The following is a 22,143-nucleotide window of genomic DNA, read 5'->3' on the forward strand; positions in this document are numbered from 1 at the left end:
AACTTAATAGCTTACCCATGTTAAATAATGGTTTTAGGGGGAAGTTAGCATTGAAGAAACCGGGGTATCAACCACAGAAGTCACAGTTTCTTCCAGACCAACAGAAGGGACCACCTCGCTTTGCTGGGTAGGACGTCTACTGAGACGGTCCCTTCTCTTTGTTGACACTGAGCACTTGGCATTTTTAATCCATTAAAAGACTAAATGTAATGGGACACCTGGGTGACTCAGTAGGTTAAGCGACCTACTCTTAGTTTCGGCTCAGGTTGTGATCTCACCATCGTGAGGCTCTTCGTTCAACATGGAGTCTACGTCAGATTCTCTCTCCTTCTCCCTCCAGCCCACGCACTCTCTCTCTCTCAAATAAATAAATAAAAGCTTTTAAAAAATAGATAAAAGACTAAATGTAACAGAATTCAAGGGTAATATAATATGAATAAAATTTTAAAAATTAAGTATAAAAAAGAATGACACATATTAAATACGAAAGAGCGAGGAAATGTGTCAACTGTACTTCCATGATAAACATTTAGATAAAAAGAGCTGGGAAAGAAGAGAATTGGAATCAGGAAGAAAGAGTATACTAATGAACTACGAGGGAGCAGACAGGAGGATAAGAATGGCCGGAGGATGAGGAAGTTGCGTGTTAAGCAGCAAAGTGAAGGTTAAAAGCAATTAGGACACACAATTACTAAAGAGAACCCTAAAAGCATAAAATAAGCTAGGGTGAGTGGTTAAAATAAATAACATCAGCTAAGAACATACTTACAAAGATTATGAAACAGATCAAGTAGTAATAAAATAAGGAAGTGGTATAAAGCAGTAAATTAAAGAACAATTAAAACACAATAAGGATAGAAAATTAACAGGCTAAAATGACACTTAATAATTGTATTAATAACTAACACTGACTTCTCATGTGCTAGGCACTTTATTTGCATTATCTTATTTAATTCAAGTTTATTAAAACAATTAGGACATTCTTAAAAATGTCCCCCCCCCCAAAAAAAAATTCAGAGGGGGGTAAAACACCAGGCATCAGGACAATAACAGCAACAATAAAATTAAAGGTGAGCGAACAGACCTGCAAATATCCATTGGCATTCCTTGTCTAGGGTGATGATTTTTGCTATTGAAGATCACCAAGTACCTAGCCTGGTGCTTCACATTTAGACTATGGGTTCCGGAAGCTTCTGGTGCTATAAATGTCGGTTCTCTCCGCATCTTGTCCTACTGAGCTTGGCCTTTCCTAGAGGCAATTCCTGGTGATTAAAATTCTCAGGCAATAGAATCCATAGCCCAGAACCTATGGCAGTGGGCAAGCATCTCATAATCCCACTCCATTTATAAGATGTAGCACAGGATTATCTTCTCCTAGAAGTACTTCCTAGTCCCTGCAGACTGCACCTACATAGTACTTAGCACGCTGGGTTGGAATAGGAGTCCTTTGCTGGTTGTTTTCTTTACCTTCTTTCTAGGCCCCCTGGTTTCTAAACAGAAGGGCACCTAGTTTTGTATCCCAGCCTTCAGTTCAGGCCTGGTACATAGTAAGTGCTTAAAGTCTGCTCTTTGCACTAAGGCTACTTGAATCTGTAGTCAAGAGCTTTCTCTTTGCTTTGCTTTCCTTTTTTTTTGCTTATTTATTTTTCAACCAGCAAGCAGACCTGGCTGGATTTTCTGCCTGCCTGGAACCCCTGCGAACATATGCATTTTTGTGTTTCTGTTGTCCAGAAAGGCTCTCCCATAAAACAATGGATTTTTTTTCTTCTTTTTCTTTCCGTTTATCACAGCCTGGTACACGTCCTTTACCTCCAACTTCTCTATCCCTCTTAACCTACAGTCTTCACCAACTCACGCCCTAAGTCTTTTATGGGTAGATATTAAATGACCAGAGATGTCTGCCCTTCCTTGTTTTTCCCGTACTCTTTTCTGGAGAAAATGTGGTCTCTGTGACCTTGAGCTTGATCCAGAGTTCATTCACTCACTCACTCATTCACTCATTCAATCAGCAGACATTTTCTTGAAATCTGTTATTACCCAGTTACTGCATTGGGCATTAGGGCAGGGAAAATAAAAAGGAGATTCTCAAGCAACTCTGCATCTCATCTAAGTTGATTGCTGTGTTTTGCCTTCTTTGACCTTATTTTTTTGCAGCAAGGGAAAAACAACTGATTAACATTCTTCGCAGGTAGTTATATTTTGAAGAGAGTTTTGAAATCATTTGCTTTCTCTTCCCTAGGCGAGAGTCCCAGTTGCCTCCGTCTAAGAAAGACCTCAGACCTGTATTTGACCATTGATTGCCTTGCTTTGTTTTCCAGTGAGCTATGGAGGTTGGCCAAGGCCTTTCAGACACCCAAGACAAAGACCTAAATCAGATGTGGATTTTCCCGCATACGCTTTGTCTAATTCCTACATTTACTTCTTATTTTCTGATTACAAATTAATATTTAACGTAGAAAATGTGGAGAATGCAGGGAAATCAAACAGAAGGAAGTTACTGCTAACTTTTTGCTTTCCAGCCTTCTAGCATTCTGTATGTAAGTAAGTGTGTTTTGTGTGGGCGTAGAAGCGCTATGATCATATCGAACGTATCATTTTGTCACCTACTTATTTTACTAAAAATATATTATGAATATTTTCCATATCATTAAACATTCTTCTCAAACATAACTTTAATAACTGCACAGAAGCGTGGTATAGGGAAAGTCCATAATTTACTTAATCAACCTCTGCGGTGCAATGCTTAAGCTGTTTCTTGTTTTTGGGGTTTTGGGGTTTTTTTTTTTTTTTACTTTCATTAAAAACACCGTGGTAGGCATCATAGTACAGAAAACTCAAGTGTATATTTTCTGTTATTTCCTTGAATAAATTCCTAGAAATGGAATTGCCAAATCAAAGGATGTGAATTAGGCTAAGGCTTTTGCGATGTAGGGCAGATGAATCTTCTGGAAACTTGTATGAACACAGGGTTGCCACCAGCCGTTCACAATCATTCCCACTTCATCACTCTCAGGAATAGTGTCTTAGTAGTTTTTTAAAACTTTGTCAATTATCAAACTATAAACTGGCCACTTGTTTTTATTTTAATTTAATTTGAATCTCTTTGATTACTAGTAAGATTGAACATTTTTCATATGTTCGCCAGCCTTCTATATGTATTCTTGAAATGTTCATCTTTTCTGTTGATTTTTTAAGAACTTTTATACAATAAGGTTATTATTCCATCCTGCACTTTGCCAACCTGTAGACAATGCAGAGAAAACTCTTTATTTCTCATTGGGAGGGGTTCCTGTGGGAAAAGGTCTCATTCTCTCTGTTTCTGTGGAAAATCTTCAGCATGAAAGGTGGATTTTTTTATTCTAGGAAAACTAAAGATAGATATATAATACTGGTGTTGATCTTTAAAAAAAAAATTAACCCTGCAGTCTGAATTCACTTAACATTTTCTGTATTTCTAGTCTATGAGAAAACTCAGGGTTAGAAAACAAAACGTTAAGAGTTTTCTTGGAAAATGTAGAGATACATTAATCAATCAAAAATGTCCTTGACAATTTACCCTGTGCCGGAATTTAGGAGTTGCCAAGTACGTCCTTGGCTGGTTTGTAGCCAGGATGAAGAAAGCAGGAGACGTACATGAACGAGCTTTCTTAGGACTGTAGGTCTAGAAAATGGTCTTCTGAGTGACGTGATGTTTTCTGGTAGTTTGGCTGCTGTATCAGCCTCCTGGTATCTTCTTCGGCCACCTGTGAGGGAGCACATTCTTCTGGGCTGCAGAATTTTGACACCTCGTGGGCACCGTCGCCCTCTGCCCTTCTTGCTCCGTAGCAGAATACGAACAGAAAAGCCAGGTCAGACTCCCGAGCCCACAGCACCAATGGAAGATCCCCCGCCGCAGGGGTTTCTGGGACAGTGTGAAAGGAAAACAAATGAAAATTTTAAAAAAAATCAACCCACTCTGACGCCTGGTTGAGAATCCCAGAATAAGATAAGCCATTCCCCAGCCGCCACAAAAGATCTCCGAGATGGTGGCACCTGAGTTCTGAATTCTCAAGTCCATGGATAGTTTTCAAGCGCTTACTCTCATTTTGTCGTTAAATGGCATTCTCAAAACAACAATATCCTCCCCTAAATAAATTAGTGCCCCGTTCTAGCAGATTCCCCCTCAACAGTCTCCGTCTGCATTCCCCCTGCAACTTCCCACCACATCCCCCCTGTCCCCCCCTTCTGTTAGCTGTAATGACCCTGCAAACACTAAATGGCATTTGAGTGCATTAAGCAGCAAACTCTCTGGTGACATAGCAATTATGACTCTGAAATAGATTTGGTGCGTCACGGAAGATAAGGGTTTGAAAGTTTCTGTTGTGATTATAGCCTGTAACTCCCACAAATAACAGGCTTCAAAATAAGAGGCTGCCAGTGGAGTCTTTGTGGCTTTGTCTCAGTGATGGCACGTAAATTGCTATTAATGTCCTAAGTGTACTTGAATGTGCCAGTCTTTGGGATGTAGAGTTGGCTCAGTGTCTCTCTTTACGCGGCATGTCATTGTTGGTCTGATAATCTGGGGTAATTGCTGTCTCTTGGATGGTCAGAAAAGTGTAAGGGGCTTTAGCTTCCTGTGTAATGGCAAATAGCCTCAAGGTCTCCACCACACGTTTCATCTGTGTGTGTGTGTGTGTGTGTGTGTGTGTGTGTGTGTTCTGTGTGCAGCTACCGTTCATCGTTAAGGTGTATATACAATCTCTGTGTGTGCCCTGAGTAAATAATAGTCTTTCAGAAGAGCCAAAGCAAAATCAGAGGTTATAAAAATAAAATAAAGAATTTGGGGCTGTGCAGAATCAGCCATTTGGATAATTTATACTGAGAGTTAAAAAAAAAAAAATACCCTTTGCTTGAATTATCCAGAGTTAGCCATATGCGTAAATACATTTTTCTGTTGTCTTATACATCTACTCTTTCCGAGTTTACACAGCATCTGTGTGTGTGTGCATGTGTGTGCATGTTGGTCTACGCATTCTTTAGGGCTGTATTTTCTAAATGCATGTGAGTTCTATGTAAATATGATAAAGTCTGTGGAAATTTTGCCTGTTTATGAACACTGTGTATGGATGTGTGTAAGTGTGTATGTGTTTTGGTTTATGCACGTCTGAGTGTAGAGGATGTTTATTCAGATATAAATACTTTTCTGCACGAAGGCACCTCTATTTAGCTAAATCAGGCTGAGCTTATTTTTCTTTGACTCTGCAAAGTTAAATAAAACAAATTTTAAGTTTTAACTTCCTGATGCACATTTCACCTAAGGACTCCATAAATCTGTGGGACATGGAAACATTGTGTGTAACTGTCCGACTTGTACTTTTAACAGAAATAAGAAAACAACCCAGCCATAAGCCTAGAAATGCACACTACTTCATATCCTGTGCAAGCCATGAAAGGTTCTACCAAACCGTCCTGTGTGTCTGAAGAGCCTTACATGGCACTATTCATTCTGGGCCTTAATCACAGATGAGTTAGAAAGGATGACGCTAAGAAGGTGCCAGAATAGATCTTGATCTCAGAGTTGACCTATGTGTGTACTTCCATTGTGTGGTGCTGGGCGCTGGCAGGGTGGCGGTGCGCCCTGACGATATGGCCCTCGGTGATCTTGCGGTTGGGTGTTGACTATCACCCCTTGGACAGCAGCTTGAGTGCGTGCCAGGTAAGCTTGGAGACAGTGACTGGTCAGAGAGAGTTCATACTCATACCAACTAGATGAATACCCAATTCACTGCACAGATCTTAGAGCAGGACTCTGCATTTCCATTACAATAACTTAGTATCAGCTAGCAAGATGGCACCATGCACAGTGGTGTCTCAGAAGTACGACCCCAGGGGAGTTCGTCTTGTCCGAAACCAAGTTTGGTGAGGTGAATTGAGGCTTAGGAGTGGGAGATATTAGAATCTCCTAAAAGACTCTTCTGAGGCCCGGCCTGGGTCCGTAGGTTCTATCATCTTCCTAAACAGCACAAAGATTCCCTGAAGGTGAACTTGAACTGCAACCATGGGTTCCTTGCCTTCGGCCCTGAGCCATGCTCTGCATGTGGTGCCCACATGGTCACACGGCCTGACCTTTCGAAACTTGAAATGTCCAAAAGCAGTGGCACGCAGCAGGGACTGAGTCTAGCAAATTCTAGTTCCTGAGTCCTAGTTTCCTCACCTGAGAAGTAGGCCTAGGAGCTCCCACTGGGTTTATATACCATTATATACTCATTGACCAAAGTCAGAGACTTACTAGCACAATCCCTGCCCAGTGGTGCAGTTAGGTTGGGCGCCGGCCGCCAGATGGCCATGTCCTCCTGGGCCAGGGCACCAGGGGAGGCTTCCGAAGCATTCATCCCTGTATTCGTTCAGCTCAAGTACTTCACTGAGCGGCCCTCTATGACACCTGAGCCTTGTCCTCTGCTGGTCTGCGGCTGAATGACTTATCATCTCATTGAGAGTCCTAATGAAAGCCCTTCACGTGGCCTGAAGCCTTGGCACGAGTGAGCCCTGCCACCCTCCCACCCCGTCTTGCTGCCACGGCTACTCTTCTCCTCCTTCCCTCCACTGCTTCTGGCCTTCTCGGAGCTCCTTGGAGCCTCTAGAAAGGATTCGCCTTCTGCCCAGGGGGCTCCTTGCCCCACCGTTTACTTGTCTATTTTCTGGTCACCTCTAGGCTGACTTTCCAGAAGCCCAACCACAATGAGGTCCCCATCGTACTCTCCTAGCCCTTACTACCATCTAGAATCTACATTTGTCCTTTTGATGATTTATCAAATGTCTTGTTTCCCACAAGGCAGGAAGCTCCAGGAGAGAGCAGACATCAGATTTAAAAAAAAAAGGTGTCTTATCTACCACAAGGTAGACACTGGATACTTATTTGTGGAATTCCGAATTAAATGATGACATGAGTAAGACCTGGTGCTCACACAGATATTTAAATAAATAAATAAATAAATAAATAAATACTGCACCTGGTTAAATGTCAGCACGAAGTGTCACAAAGTCAGGGGTCCCGGCATGTAGGGAAGTGGATGATGGTGTGTCTTGAAGAAGGAAGGAGGTGACTCTCAGGCCAAGCCGTGGATAATGACGTGGATTTCTGGAGACCAGAGGAGAGGGACAGGCAAAGGCACAGAGCCTCTTGCTGGACTTCGCTAAGTAAGACGGAATCTCACTTGGGCAGTGGGAAATCTCTCATTTCTTGGCAGCAGCTTGCACTGCTGAAGCCTTGGCTGGCCAGGGTATCCGTCCTCTACCAGGAGTGACTGCTTCACTGCCGGTTTTTCTTCACACACAGACCTTCGGAGCAAAATCTCAGCGCTCAGGGGGCTGTGGCAGAGCCAGGCTAGGAAGGGATGTGGTGGTGGGACTTGGCTGTAAGGTCACCAGGGACTGACCTAGTGGCAGGTGGCAATCAGGGAGGATGCCCACAACAGTCAGGGGACCCTGGAAACAGGGATTCTGGAGCCAGCAGCCCGGGACAGACTGAAGGGAAACGTGGCAGGTAGCAGTGGGCGAGCTGAGGTTCCAGAGCAGGATTCGCACCGCAAGAGCAAGTCACTCTCGCAGTGTCCGCGGACCTGTAAGAAATAGCAAATGACGCAGACGTAGGCATGGACTCGGGAGAGGTAGCCTTGGCGCAGCAAAGGCGCCCCTGTACGAAGATACAGGAGCAAAAGGTCAGAGCAGGACACGCAGCAACATTGATTCTGAGTTGCCTATGGTACCAGAGGAAGCCAGAATAAAATATTTTAGGGGTTGAGTGTAGACGTTAATCCCAAATAGAGTTGCGTGCATCTAGCCAATGAAAACGCTGCATGTGACTGACTTACACGAGTGGAAAAGTTCCTTGTTGTTTATCTAAAGTTCGGGGGGTGTCCTAGGTTTTATCTGGCAACCCCAGTCCCAGATCACAAGGTAGAAGCTGCATCTGCATGTGGGTCTCAGCCTCGGAGAGGGGCAGGATGGGGCCAGTCCCCACAGGCCACGCAGGGATGGCGTCTGCTGCATACATGTCTGTGATTCCACTGAGGGAGGCGACCAGGAGGCCGTTCCGGATGCAGGGGCTGGTGATATCTTCCTCCTCCCCGTGCCCCAGGGAGAACGCTTCTTATTGAGATGGTGTGCGGAGCTGCGACAGGCAGGATCCAGTGTTCTTTCAACTGTTTTTGTAAAGGAACAGAACAGTGTAAATATTCATCGTCCTTCCTTACTTGGGGTAAGCTCTGAAGTACCAGATCTCCTTGACGCCAGCTTAGGAAAGTTCACTTTCTAGCTATAAAAATTACCCTGAACCTTGGCACTGCCTCTGCTTTAGGGCTTGAATATTTTCTAGGTGTACACAGCTCTTCACACGTAGACTGAACTTGTGGAGGTCACGGGTCTGATACCATGGATCTCTCCAGACCCACAATGGAGCACAAATGTTGTACTGCCACTGAATATTTATTTACTTCTCTGTATGTCCCCCCAAGAGATATATATTAAAATCCGTGCTGCCTCAGGCGCTGTGGTAGGCCCTTTGGAAACAAAGATAAGTCCCACAGCCCTGCTGTCATGGTCTGGTAGGTGAGACAGGCACATAAAGGAACAAATGCAATATGGCAGCACGGATGCATACAGAGAACACGGGGGGGGGGGGGGGGGGGGAGGGGGGGGGGGGGGGGAGGAAGAAATATTGTCAGGGGGCAGAGAGGGGCACAAGGATACTTCACCTCAGTCTTGAAAACCAGCCAAGGTATGAGTGGCGCAAAATTGGATGAGTGGAGTCTTCAGGGAGAAAGAAGCAGGCAGGAAATGACTGCTGTCTTAGAGGAATTTCTTAGTAGCCTGATGTGGCTGAAGTATTAAACGTGAGCTTTGGGTTGGGGAGTGAGCAAGATCAAGGACATTGTGAGCCTGACAAAGGCATTGAACCTTATCTTGAGGCGGTTGAAAAGGCGTTGAAGGTGAAAGAGGGAGATCAGAATTACATTTTGGAAAGATGGCTCTGGTGGTAGCTAGAGACACGGCTGGAGATTGTCAGCCTAGGCATGCGCCTGCTTACCATGGTGAAACCTCCCAGGGAAATTTTGAATTTTTTGTCCTGAGGGGACTTTCCAACGGCATCGCTTTGCCCCTGAACATCTTTTGGTAAACACTCGCTGTGTAATGTTGGGGAAAGTATGTGCATATCAGGAAAACCTAGTTCTTCCATCTTCCTGGAAAAGTGGTGGATCTAGGATGTGACTGCACTGGGTGAGCTGATGGCTCCCTGATCAGTACTGTGTGTGTGTGTGTGTGTGTGTGTGTGTGTGCGTGCGTGCGCGTGTGTGTGCGCACGCGCGCGCACCTAGAAAGGAAGAGCGGGTGCATGCATGTTTCTTTGTGCTTCCTCCCGGCCGGCCCCACCACGGCCTGGGGCACGTACACATGCTCGCCCACGCTAAGGCAGCTCTGGTAATGGCATCTGGCCCATATGCAGATCTAGCTCTACTTGGTGCTGACATCAGCCAGTTTGTGGCACCTCAGCGCATTTCTGCGTTGCAAATGAGAGTTTCTTAGTGCCAGGCTTGCTTGGGCTGTCACATCAGGTGATGAATTCTCTGCATCAACTTTGTGCTGCTAAGGGAAGCTCAGAGGGAGAGCGCGAAGGAGCAGAGGATGGGACCGGCGGCTCAGCCCAGCGGCCACCGCACCCTTGCGTCCTCCGTGGCGGGGGAGAGGCAGGTGGCCCCTGTTTGCGCTCAGGAAGGTGGCCGACAAGAGAGAAGTCAGGGCTTCGGGTGCGGTTCCTGGTTCTCGTGTTTGGTCAGGAGAAGCCATGTGGCTGCCCCCATCCACCAGTGCTCCATCCCTGGTGTCATAGGGGGCTTGCTGTGCCTCCTCCACCAGGAAGGCCATGCCTTGCCCATAGAGGCAGTCCCAGCAACGTTGGGTGTACATCAGTTAGGTGCCAAATTCATTTGGGTACGATGTACATAGTTGTTTCCGTTCTGAGATTCTTTGTCCCCAGATACCTTTCTTGGATTTGTGTTGGGAAGTCCAGGTTTTCTTGTCTGGGAAACCGGCTGCATGTTATCCTAATTTTATATTCTATTAGCCGCCTCCTCCTTGACGTCCCAGGATGAGCCTGCCGCCGGCTTAGGCTTCCTCTGATAGAATTAAATGTGAGATCAGGTCTTGCCTCCAGCATCTGCAGGCCACAGAATTACCTGTAGGACTAGGTGCAAATGTAAACGCTCTTCCATTAGAGATGTTTGTGGAGATAATAGGGCCACACGTGGTTTTGCAGAATTCACCTTCCCACCCCTGTAAGGCCTCCTGGGCGTTTCCAGTGTCAGCATCTTGGAGTAAGCATGTCTGTTATAACGGGGACTTTGCATCGGAGAGTGAAGGCAGAAGTTGGGGTGCAGAAGAAAAATAAAAACGAGTCTTATTTCTCGCCACCCCTGCGCAGTTGCTAATGAGACCATCCTGTACGCTCCCTGCTCCAGCCCCAGAGATAAATAAACACACAAAGGCGGAGTTTCCCACTTTAATATGCACCCGCAGTGAGGAAGCGGGACGGAATCGCTCCCCAGGGTTAAGGCCAGTAAGCGAGGTCAGCCGTTTCCCAAGACGCAGCAGCCTCCCAACGGCTTACGTTACAGCCGGCACCATAGAGCTGAAGCCGCCAGAGTGATGTAGGGAAACCCGGTTCCATGGGGCGTGCTCACAGTTTCCGATCGTGAGGTGTGAGCAGCAAGGAAGGGGCAGCAGACCCTGGGCCAGGGTCTAAAGCGCCTCCAGAGAAAGGGATCCTTCAGCCAGTGCCAGTGTTGGGCATGTGTGTTCCAGAAAGGGCTGGTTGTCCTCTGACTTGAAATCCAGAGGCCACAGTGTCCTGAATGTGGCAAGAAGCAGGGGGTCGTTGCTGGGATATCCTGGGGGGAAGATGAGCAGCCCTCTCGGTGTTCCTGGGTCTGGCGGGGCAGGCAGGGGTTATGGGAATATGGGATTTCAGTGTTAACAAGGGGTGGGGGGTCCTGGGCACGCTGGGACAGTTGGTCACCCAGTCTGATGGGGGGGGGGGGTAGAGTCGGAGGGAAAAAAAGGCGGCCGAAGAGACTGACTTTTTTTATATTTTATTACGTTGTGTTAGTCACCATACATTATTTGTTTTTAGTAGAGGTTCTTCTGTATTCTCCTTCACCAGGCCAACTAGCATAATTAAAATGCCAGTTTTGATATCAGCTTGAACTAATTCCCGTCTCTGCCATCTGTGAGTTCCCTGTACCCTCTGGCATCGTGTGCACTGGTCTGAGAAGACAAAACTTTCTCAGATGTCTCCTGTTCGAGTTATTTCGTCTCAGACACGAATCAAAAGGAGTCTCCCGGAATCTCCTGGTCCGTGTAGAATGCCTTGCTGGGTCCCTCCTAATGAGACGCCACAGGGCTCATTTTCCTGACTAATGGCTTTATTTGGGGGCACCACTTATTGTTATTTTAATGGAATTGGAGCCTGGCTAAATAATGGTAATAGAGCTGCCTTACGAGCAAGGTTGGGAAACTCCTCTGCGGCGCGTCCCATGCCTCGGACAGCGACCGCCTCCCTGATCTTCCGCATCTACTTACCTCCCACCCGGTCGATCCTAAGATACGTGAGTTTTTTCCTCTTGTACCAGCACTTTAACTCTCCACATCATGACACTTAAGGAACCTCTGTCAGGTTTTCCTAAAAACCTGTACCGCTCAGCAAACACATACATACACATACACCCACATAGCTGGCTATTTACTTACTGACCCATCTGCCTCTCTGGTAAACACACACATACAAAAAAGGGCAGTGGGGACAGACAGGTACCAGAGTGCTAACAGCTGTTGTTAGTCTTTGGTAGGATTATGGGTGTTGTACGTTGTGTGTTTCATGCTTTTTCTCTTGTCCAAATATTACATCGCATACAGAATTGCAAATATTCTATTCAAAAATATTGTATGAGCTTATCTTTTGTAATCAGAAAAGATAAGCAACATGAAGGGATTTTCTTTGGGGTAAAATAAATATAATGGCTCTTCCCCATCTGCCTAAAATGGCACCAGAATACGTGTTCTTGGTTGGGAAGGGAGACTAAGCTCCCGTCACCCCTGTGATCAGCCTGCATCAGGACACGGAATTAATTCTGTTCTTGATTCTGATCATGCTACAGAGTCATGGCCCCAGAAAGATAGCAAAGAAAGAATTCCCATTTCCCCCTCATCGGTCCCCTTCTGGTCCCTCCCCAACAGCAGGAGAAATGTGCTGGGCAGGGAGAGGGGGCAGAAGGAGCTGCCTGACTACCTCAGGAGATGGAGCGTTGGAGTTTTGAGCAATTATTCGTGGGTCCCCGATTGAGGTGGAATGCCCTTGGCATTGCCCAGGATGACCCTTTGTGCTCTTGGTATCCAGACCTGCTCTTTAGTGAGGTGTGGGGAAAAAAAAAAAAATCTATCCTCATGCAGAGGTAACTGGTAAGAGCTGCTATGAATTCAGCGCCTGGCTTTCCTGGGGAAATTGGAGCATCATTTGGGTGAGCCAATGGGGGCGGGGGGGGGGAAAGCCAAGTGGATAAGAAGGGCAGAGAAAAAGGAGCCCAGATTCAGAGGTTCAGAAGCCTGTGTGTCTCAGTCATAAGCCAGAAGTCTGCTTTTCTCTCTCGCACTTCTTCTTTCTTACGAATGAAACATGAACACAGGTTTGCCAGCACGTAGGTGTCAAGCATGCTCCTCAGTACCATGGGTTATGCTAGAGTACAAGCTGTGGTCCCTCCGAGATGGCAATAACAGTACCTGCCCCATGTACCCCAAGTGTTTCGGAATAAAATGAGTGGAGACTGCAGTAGAAAATAATTTACCAGGAATGCCTAAGGCCTGCTCTGTTCAACATGAACACTTTCAGAGGTGAGGTATATTAACTTCAAAGGAACACAGCAATTAGGGGAAAAAAGGCATTTTAGCACACTTCTGTTTTGATGCTTTCAAATACATAAACAATCATGAATTATGTTTCATGAGTTAACCACTCCCAACAAATCATTCTTCAACTATTTTAAGGTTGGGATATTTTTGGCCAGGGGTGTTCATTAAAACAAATCCTTTTAGAACAGTGTCATTGTTTGGTTGCTTCTGGATTTAGAATCTTAGAAAAATGGTCTATAAATGTAAATCATACTTATAGCTTCCTAGCTCACCACCTCTCTAGATACATTTATGCAGACCAGTCCTTAGTCTACCTCTGTTTCACCTGTTTGAGTCACCTGAATCACCCTCTGTACTTTTCAAGGCTCACCTCAAAGAGTACCTCTTCCCTGATGCTTTCCCGGATGCTCCACCAAGATGGGATATTGCCTTCATCTGAACTGTCATAACAACAGGGCTGTAACATTATTAGGCTCTGCCTTGAATTATAGTTCATTCATATGCATGTCTTATCCCCCTCCTTGAGGACATGAGCTGTCTCTCACTCATCGTTATATACCCAGGAGCAAGTGGTACAGAACCTTGCACAGAACAGGTGCCTGGAATCCCGTAACATGCGGAACATGCAGGGAAAGGCCTTAGAAAACATTTGGATAACCTTTTTATCTTTCTGAAGGGGAACCCAAGGCCACAGAGGGGGAAGTGCTTCGCCAGGGTCAACAGCTAGTCCTTGCCAGACTCAGAACTAGAACTTGGGTTCCCTTGACCTGTCACTCCACTAGAGCCCACACAGCGATCATCTGAAGGCTTGGACTGACTCAAAGTATCTTTGGGAAGTGGGAGGTATTCACCTTGTGTCCAAAGGCTCAGTGGGAGGACCCATACTCATCTGAGGGTGGAGGGAGTATTATCGACCACAAGATCAGCTGCCCCGCTGAGGAGTGTCCCCAGTGTGCCAGGCACTGTGCTAGGCCCATTACACAAGTTGCCTTGTTGTCATTGTCTGCTCAAAATGGCCACCTGATCTCAGAGGACTGACTTCTCTCCCTTTTTCCCTTCTAGGCTAATGGAGGTTGGCAGGATGCTACTACCCCTTCATCAGTGACCTCCCCTACAGAAGGCCCTGGCAGTGTTCACTCTGATACCTCCAACTGATCTCCCAGCAATCGCATCCCGGCTGACCCTGTGCCCCAGTCGGGACAGGGCCAGGAGGGAGGGTTTCTCTCCCAACGCTGAAGCGGTCAGACTGGAGGTCGAAGCAATCAGCAAACACAATAAGAGTCTCCTTCTCTTCTCTTCTTTGGGATGCTATTTCAGCCAATCTGGACACTTCTTTATACTCTCTTCCCTTTTTTTTCTGGGTAGAAGCCACCCTTCCCTGCCTCCAGCTGTCAGCCTGGTGTCCGCCATCTTTCCTGCCCCCTCCCCCCTCTGTCCTAGACTCCCTGGGTCCCTGCCCTCAGTGACATCACAGAAGGGTATTTTCAACAATTAGAGGAATTTAAAGAGGAAAGAAAATAATAAACGTGTTTGTATGTTTTCATGCTGGTGGTTTGAGGAGCCAAATTTACCTCGGATCCCTCGCTCCCTCTATTAACAGGCAGCCCTTCTCTTGTTTCTCTTCTTACTCTCACTACCTCTTAGCAGGAATGCGCCACGTTGCCCCACTCATTCCAGGCCCCCTGCCCCCTCTTGCTGTTCCCTCCCTGGGCTGGTTCTGCTTAGAACCCTTCCTCCTCTTCCTTCCCAGCCCCAGCTGTGCCCCGGGGACTGCCGTAGCTGGGCTTCTAAAGGTGCCACGTTTTCCGGTCTCAGGTCCGCTAGGTTGATCCCCAGGCAGGAAGTCAAGCAGCAGGAGAGGACATAAGCAACAAGAAGGGCAGAATTCTCGGAGGCTTCCTCCTCTTCCTCCTAACAGCTCTTGGTTTCAGAGGCACAGTCTCTGGAGACCACGTCGCACATAGTAAGCAATGTCCTGAACCTACTGCAAAGCCAGATCTGAGTGGGCATGGTGATGAATAAACCACTAAGGAGTAGAAGGTTCTTATCGTGCAACCCTTCAACTAAACCTTCTCTCTCACACACACACACACACACACACACACACACACACACACACACACACACGTGTATGTGCACACTCAGGCGCATGTCAGCACATGCGCGGCCTCAAACATTCATTATTTCCTCCCGATCAGTCACGTCCCACCTGCAAAGACCCACATTAGCAACCGTGGCAATTTGCCTCGTGAGCCCAGAAGAGTTCGGAATTAGCAACTCTGAATGAAGGCCACCGACACAGACACAGTATGTGCCTGGGGCTTCCAGGACCTGCAGCCCCCCAGCGTGGCCACACACCAGAACGACATACACGGGACTTGATCATGATGGAGGAGGCCAGGTTGGCCGCCTCCGCTGTCCTGTTGGCTGCCACCTCTGGAGCGCTCAGGGAGCCACACACACTACTTAAAATGCCTGTAATGGTTTTGGTTCTGTTCTGGTTTTTGTTTTTATATGAGGGGCGTTGCATTAGTTATCCAAAGTGTTATCATGGCACCACATTCCTGTTCTGGAGGGGTTGGGGAAGGACACAGCTTGGGCAGATTTTGCTAGCTTAATTTGAAGACCTGAGAGCGATGGGGAAAGAAGGGGTGATATTTTCAGGGAAATTGTCACAGTGACTTTCATTCCCTGGGAATATCTGAGAGGAGAGTACTCCTAGAAAGCTATTCTGTAGTGTCACCTGAGCTTACATTCTTCTTAGCCAGCTGCACCAGCGATAAAGATGGTGGCTCTGTAACCTGACCATAAGTGGGAGGTGGTCAGATCTCTCGGCGCCTCGTTTTCTTCGTCTGTGAAATGGGGATTATGATGCCTGGCTTACCAAGAGGCTTGTGAGAGAATGAAGGAATTGATTTTATTCCTATCCCATCTGTAAATGGGAAGTCAGAGGAAGTGTCATCCCTGAGATAAATTGGTTGGTGCCATGGAGGGGCAACATACGGTTTTCCTGTTCCAACTTCTGGTTACTATCAGTACCCTGATGTCATTGCCATGAGGACAAAGAGAAGAAGGGCTATTGTTGTTGCTTCTTTGTTGATTTTGGTCTGTTTGGTTTCCTAGACTAGAGCTAAGCCTCCACACTAGAAAAATAGGACCCGGTTCTGTTAGTTTGTACTTGAATCCAGTACGTGGCCTTGTAAGTACTTAGCCCCTTGTCACATCTACTCTGCTTGAGAGGCCTGTGGGAGAGAGAGAAGACCCTGAGGGGAAAGGGTGGCCCGCTAACGAGGTCATGGAAATTGTGCATGGTGCTACAGCAATGAATAGAAATTGCTTCTGTGTGCGTGTTGGGGAGAGGGGTTACCTAAGAAACTGGAAGGTGTGTGAATTTGAAGGAAAGGCAAAAAGTAAATCTTGGGCAAGATGGAATTATGCCTTGATGACTAAGAGCAGTGGAAAGACTGTGTCTACTGACCTGTGCCCCCATCAGAAAAGAGCCCGGTCGAGGGGCTTCCTGGCAGGAGCCATCTTGTGACAACTCCGTAGTCGTGGAGCCATTGGAGAACCTTGTTCAGTGTCAGGGGTCTGAACTACCCATGCAGGAGTGCGGCTGGATCACATGCCTGACTGTGCAAAGTACAGAAGAGACCCGGAAGGGTTCTCTTGGCGACAGGAAGAATGATTCCAGATTTGGATGGAATGATTGCCATTTTAAGTTGTTGAAACAGATCAGAGCAGAGCTACGTTTGCAGGCAGTTTCTCTCCCCACAGGAGTTTGCACCGATTCTCACCTCGCCCAGCATCTTCCCCACTCAGACCTCTCTGTTCCACAGTTTCCCCACCACCTACCCCCTGCCCACTGTCAAGCCCAACATGGCAGCCACCAGATCCCCCGACAGTAAGTAAGGCATGGGGACTCTGGCCGCAGAAGGAAGGGGGTGGAAAGAGCGTGCCTCTGGAAATACAGCTCCCTGGGAATTCTTATTAGGTCAGTCCTACAGATGCCAAAATGTGCCCCAGGACTCCTGCATTTACTAATGGGAGTGGGAGCGTTCCGTTGTCCCTGGCAGCCGATTTCCCCTGAGTAATACCAGCCCTTGGGATTGCCCACCTTGTAACTCTCCATCTCAATCTTTTTCACCCCTAACTCCTCCCCCTCACGTGGAATTGACACAGTACTTTTGCCAAGTGGCACCTTCCTTCCTTTTTTTTTTTTAAATTTCGCTGTGGTGGTTGTTCTTTATTTGCTGGTTGCCTTCTCTCACATACCTTCCCCCCCCCCTTTTCCTTCTGAGTTTTATTTTTCTGCCCAGAAAAACCTGACTTCGATACCAAAAAAAGATGAAACTACAGAAACTCAAATTTAAAAAAAACTTAAAAAAATACAAAAAAATACTCAACAATTCTTTCAGCTTTATTAACATTTTCCATTGTTTCTTGCGACTTGTGTCTCGTTCTTTGTAGTATTGATGATGAACATTTATAATGAATGTTCTTGTATATTCAGATAAAGAAAAAAAAAAACCAAAAAAGCGGTCTGAATTTAATAGTGTTTATAATAAAAATTTTAAAAATGACCCTCATAGCACGCAAAACAGGATGGGGGGGCTCCCCCTCTTTCTGTGACAGTACACATCATTCCTGCGTTCGTTTTTAACACCAAACTACCTACATTAATCATTTCCCCCATTTTTCTTTTATTTTCTTGCATTTGTGAATTAGTTCAAGAATGCTAGAAAAGTGTCAAGTTGTGCACATTCATTTCCTGTTTCACAATGTTTAAAAGTGACAGTAATTCATTTTGTAAACTAAAAAAAAAAAAAGGGTTGGGATAGTGAGCATAATAGGTACAACCTAACACGTTATGTTTATTAACTTTGAGACCCAGAAATAAATTCTTTTCTTTCTTTATTCCTGCTCTTTAAAATATAAAAAAAAAAATTATGTTTTGTGTTATTTTTGGTTGTTTTATTGGGGGGGCTTTTTTTTTTAATTGTCAGGATTACGATCTTGCTGTTTTTATTCCTTACATGTGTATACGAGGTGATGTGAAAAAAGACATTTGTAGAGTAGGCAGTTTCCTTGTACTTCTACTTCGCTCCAGAATTCAGTTGACCTCAAAGACAAAGATGAAGCCCATGCGGATGTCCCATCACTCACCTGCATTTCCAGAGTGTGGGGCAGTCCCTGAGAAAAAACACCGTCAGGGACCTGGGTTTTCTCCTTTTGGCCCTTTAAAAATTCGAGGAACCGGCCCAGGAGACCTTTGATAAGGTAGGGAGACCCTTTTTGCCTTTGTTGACTGTGAATGTCACAACAAAGTGCTTTCTTTTCTTTCTTCTTGATTAATAACAACATTCCAGGAGCCCTCTTACAACTAGAAAGGATTTTTTTCCTTCCAGAAGCATCCCACAGAAGTCCTGGTGTGATGGGCCACGGGCTTCCTAGACTAGATCCGGGAGGCCGTCCCTGGGGTCAGTCAGCCTGCGGATCCCTTGAGTCCCAATTTTGGATGAAGAGTCAAGAACCTGAGCCTGACTCCGTGCTCTCCTTTTAACACTGAGAGGTGGAGTTTGATGCCTTGACAGCATACCTCTTAATTACCCTCCGGCTACTGAAAAGCAAATGGTTAAACCAGCTTGATTTGGAATGTTTTTATTAGTCATGGGAGAAAAGAAAGCGGTATTCTCTGGAAGAAACTTATTTTAAACCTCTTTCATTCAACAAATGGTTAGGTGTCCAGAAAGCACCTAGAACATAAGAGAAGTGAAGGCAAAGACGCGGGACCGTGGAACAGTGCGCCACAGGTGTTTCTGCCCCAGACACCTGCTTGCCTGCTCCTGAGTCAACAAAATAATGATGAGCTTTTCACATCACCTTTATGGTTTCAACACCCAGCTCGAAGCTTTCTGGACTCTTTTATTTTTTGTAAACTTCTTTTTTCCTTTTGTTAAAATGAATAAAACATTCAATGTTTTCCCCCTTTTCTCTCTTATTACTTCCTTTCTTTCCAATTATTTTGAAGTGCTTCCCTTCGGTTGTTGGTTTTATTCTCCCCGCTCCCTTCCCCTGTTCTTACTCAGAGTATAAACCTGCAAAGTTCTGCTCTGTTTTGGTTTTGAAAGTTTAAGCTTTTCTGCTTCTGTGAGAGCAGGGGCTTCTGTCCCTTTTGATTCCAACTGAACTTTTGTGTTCTCTAATGATGCTAACATGCTGTAGGCTTTACAGTCTCCTAATTTGTACTGGTAATGCATATTCCAAATAAATAGTTTCTTTTGTTGCAAAAAAACAGATATATACTTGTATTTTGTGTAAATTTCTTCTCTCACATGCTGGCAACCTCGGCTTCCCCCCAAATTGGGGCTGTGTTAGTGTGGATTATGGTTTAATCTGTCACCCTAATCACTGTAAAGCCTACATACCTGGGCGGGTGGGGGGATGCGAATGACCTCACGAGCCCCCAACCTCACCCATGAAGTCCGAAGGGAGGAAGGGAAGAAGTAGGGGGGACCCTTTATAGGCAATTATTGGCTGCACTGAAGGCAGGCAGAGCACCCCATCTTGTGCGCTTGCCAATGACTGGCTACCACCCACCAGGCACCAGTTAACAAAACAAAACAAAAAAATACCAGGGAGATTTTCCATAATAAATTCCAACTTTTTAAGTCACAGCTGTTTGCCCGGTGGTTCCCCTTTGCTTCTCTTTTGCCTGCTGGGATCTGGTCATAAGGAAATCCTGGTACCCAAGATATGGTTCAGAGGAAGGACTCTGGGTTATGAATAATACTCCGTTGTAAGCTTTCAGAGGTATTCGAGATGTTACTCCTATAGATCTGCACACCGACCATGTGTTACATCTACCATCCCATGTGAGCATCTCCCCCCCCCATCCTTTGCACTCATACTGTGCCCCTGACCTTTGGGTTTATGGTCTGTTACAGTGTTTGGTGTCCCAGCCATGAACACCATCTTCCCACCCATGCGCAGGATGGAACTGATCTGGCAATTGACATGTCACCCCTCCAGGGACATCACATGGACTGTGTTCTCATTTGCACGCCCTAAGTCTCCAGAGCCCCAGTGAGGCAGGCATGTATTGATGTATTGAATGAACTAATCACTCACCCTCTCATCCCGACTGTGATTCTAATCAATATAAGATAGATCAAAGGGATGGAGAGTCAGTGAAGATCAAATGATCATTGTTATTAGTGGACAAGCTAAGAGCCCAATGGCCTCAATGGCATAAGGCTCTCTGCTCCTGTGGACTTGGAGAACATCGCCAGCAGCCAAAATGGAGGCCCCGTGTTCCCTCTTCAAGCCTGGATGTGAGAACACGTTTGTGGGAGGTGTGTGCATGCCAGGCAGCCTCAGACTATTTCCTTTTCCAGTTGCACGAAAAACTGTGGACCTGATTCTACCCCCTAGTTTACTACTTGGAGTGATGTTAAACTGTTGTAACAAATAGACCAAACATGTGAGACCTCACATTCAATACAGTCTATTTCTTACTTAGGCAATAGCCTAAGGCCAGTGTTCCTGGTTGGAGTGTGTCTTCTCAGTGCAGTGATTCCGGGACCCAGCTCCTTCCGCTCTGTGGCTCCTGCATCTAGATGGCAGAAGGGAAAGTAGGAAGAAGGCTCACCGCTTCTCGAAGCTTTTGACCGAGACCTCCCTTCCACCATATTCTAAGTGCAAGGGGTGGAAGAGTGGTCCCTGGCTAGCCAGCCACTTCCTGGCAATAATGCCACACCCCAACTTTTTGGACAGTTGGTCATCTGTGTCACAGTTAGCGACCAAATGGGTAAGTGAGAGCAAAAGACAAATCCACCTGCTTGTTTCGCTGCACTAGGCACACTCCCAGGAAATACATTTCCAGTCAACCTCCCAGATTTGGCTTTGTTACACTGCAGTGGGGAAGACAACCTGTTCCCACCTTCAGGACGTGGCCCCATGGCCATTGCTGGCTGGAAGGGTCAAGTCTGGTGGCCAACTGTCACTTTGAAGATTACAGGTCTGAAGCCTTAACATCACAAAATCTGAAAATCTCACTGCCCTCCGCCCGCCCCCCCACTGGCTTCTGCGTCCTTATCCTCATGGACTTCTGCCACTTGCCCAATTAAAAAAAAAAAAAAAAAAAAAAAAAGACATGCAGCAAATGCCAATGCTCTGAGCACCATTTGTTATCCACAGACAGTTTCTGGAAACATCCAGCATGGGGAATGCCTCTGGAGCGCAGTGTTAAGAAAGGATGCAGTGTGTCCAGGAGGGTGTGTTAGCCTGGATCTCAGAACTGGAGGCCTAGAGCGAGGAATGAGGCCCGCTGTGGGGGCTTTGCTCTCTTGCCTTCCTTGCATTAAAGCTACAACAGCATACAAATAAAGACAGCAGAGCGTTTCCTGTGAGATGCAGTCTCTGGCTGCTAGCCTTGGGCAGACCTCCGAGGCCACTCTGGGCAGTGTGGGCGTGGGCGAAGAGTTGCTGTAAAGGCTTGTGACAGTGGCATTGTCCAGGGCCATGTGCTTTGGAGAGCCACCGTCATGTATCCTCCTGGGACCCATGCAAAATATAGCTTAGCTTGAGCTTCTCGATGCCCCTGGGTAGGGCAGGGGGGTTCATGCATTAACATCCACGTTACACTGTACCCCAGCCAGGATTCACTCTCTCCCACGATATTCAGCCATGCTGTCTAGGGTAACTCACCAGAATTGTCGATGAGCACCTCCTGATAGCATAAAAGGCACCAAGTACTGTGGTACCTTTGAATATAAATCTCCCATTGATATGTATCCAGGGAGAAATTAAAGTTCAACATAAAATCCTCCTCTCTTATAAATTAAAATTCAAATGCTAGTCTACAGCTCTGCCTTCCTGGACTTCCTCTGTGTCCACTGTCAGCTGGAAGTAGAGTGGAGACCTTCCTTCCTTCTATAGCAGCGACGGTCCATAGGAATGGCCGTTACTCTTTGGGTCCCTCCAAGGTGCACTTAATCCAACCTTGCCTCCCTCCGGGACCCCGCGTTTTCTAAAAGGTCACTTTAAGAGGCATAGGAACCATAGCTCATCAGCAGCCTGCCCCACAGAATTTAGAAACCACAAGCAAAGCCCAGGCTTCTAGTCCAAATTGAGTCCCCAGAACCCAGATCATAGTATTACGTGGCAATCACTAATGAATGGCCACACCAGAGACGTGATCGTTCAGGG

The 22,143-nt window shown here is 46.3% G+C and overlaps 1 protein-coding gene across 3 annotated transcripts in view; it reads left to right on the forward strand.

Moving 5' to 3' along the window:
- Window positions 1-19,228, forward strand: part of PBX1 (PBX homeobox 1) — a 279,581-nt gene extending 260,353 nt beyond the window's left edge. For all 3 annotated transcript variants that reach the window (XM_025892201.2, XM_025892202.2, XM_073884014.1), the window contains one exon: window positions 13,999-19,228. In XM_025892201.2, coding sequence (XP_025747986.1) covers window positions 13,999-14,091 — 93 coding nt within the window. In that variant the 3' untranslated portion in view covers window positions 14,092-19,228. The remainder of the gene's footprint in view (window positions 1-13,998) is intronic.
- Window positions 19,229-22,143: the final 2,915 nt, after the last annotated feature.

This window comes from Callorhinus ursinus, unplaced genomic scaffold (genome assembly GCF_003265705.2).
Source record: "Callorhinus ursinus isolate GAN/ISIS: 27379988/994484 unplaced genomic scaffold, GSC_fseal_2.0 scaffold54, whole genome shotgun sequence".
NCBI classification, from domain to species: domain Eukaryota; kingdom Metazoa; phylum Chordata; class Mammalia; order Carnivora; family Otariidae; genus Callorhinus; species Callorhinus ursinus.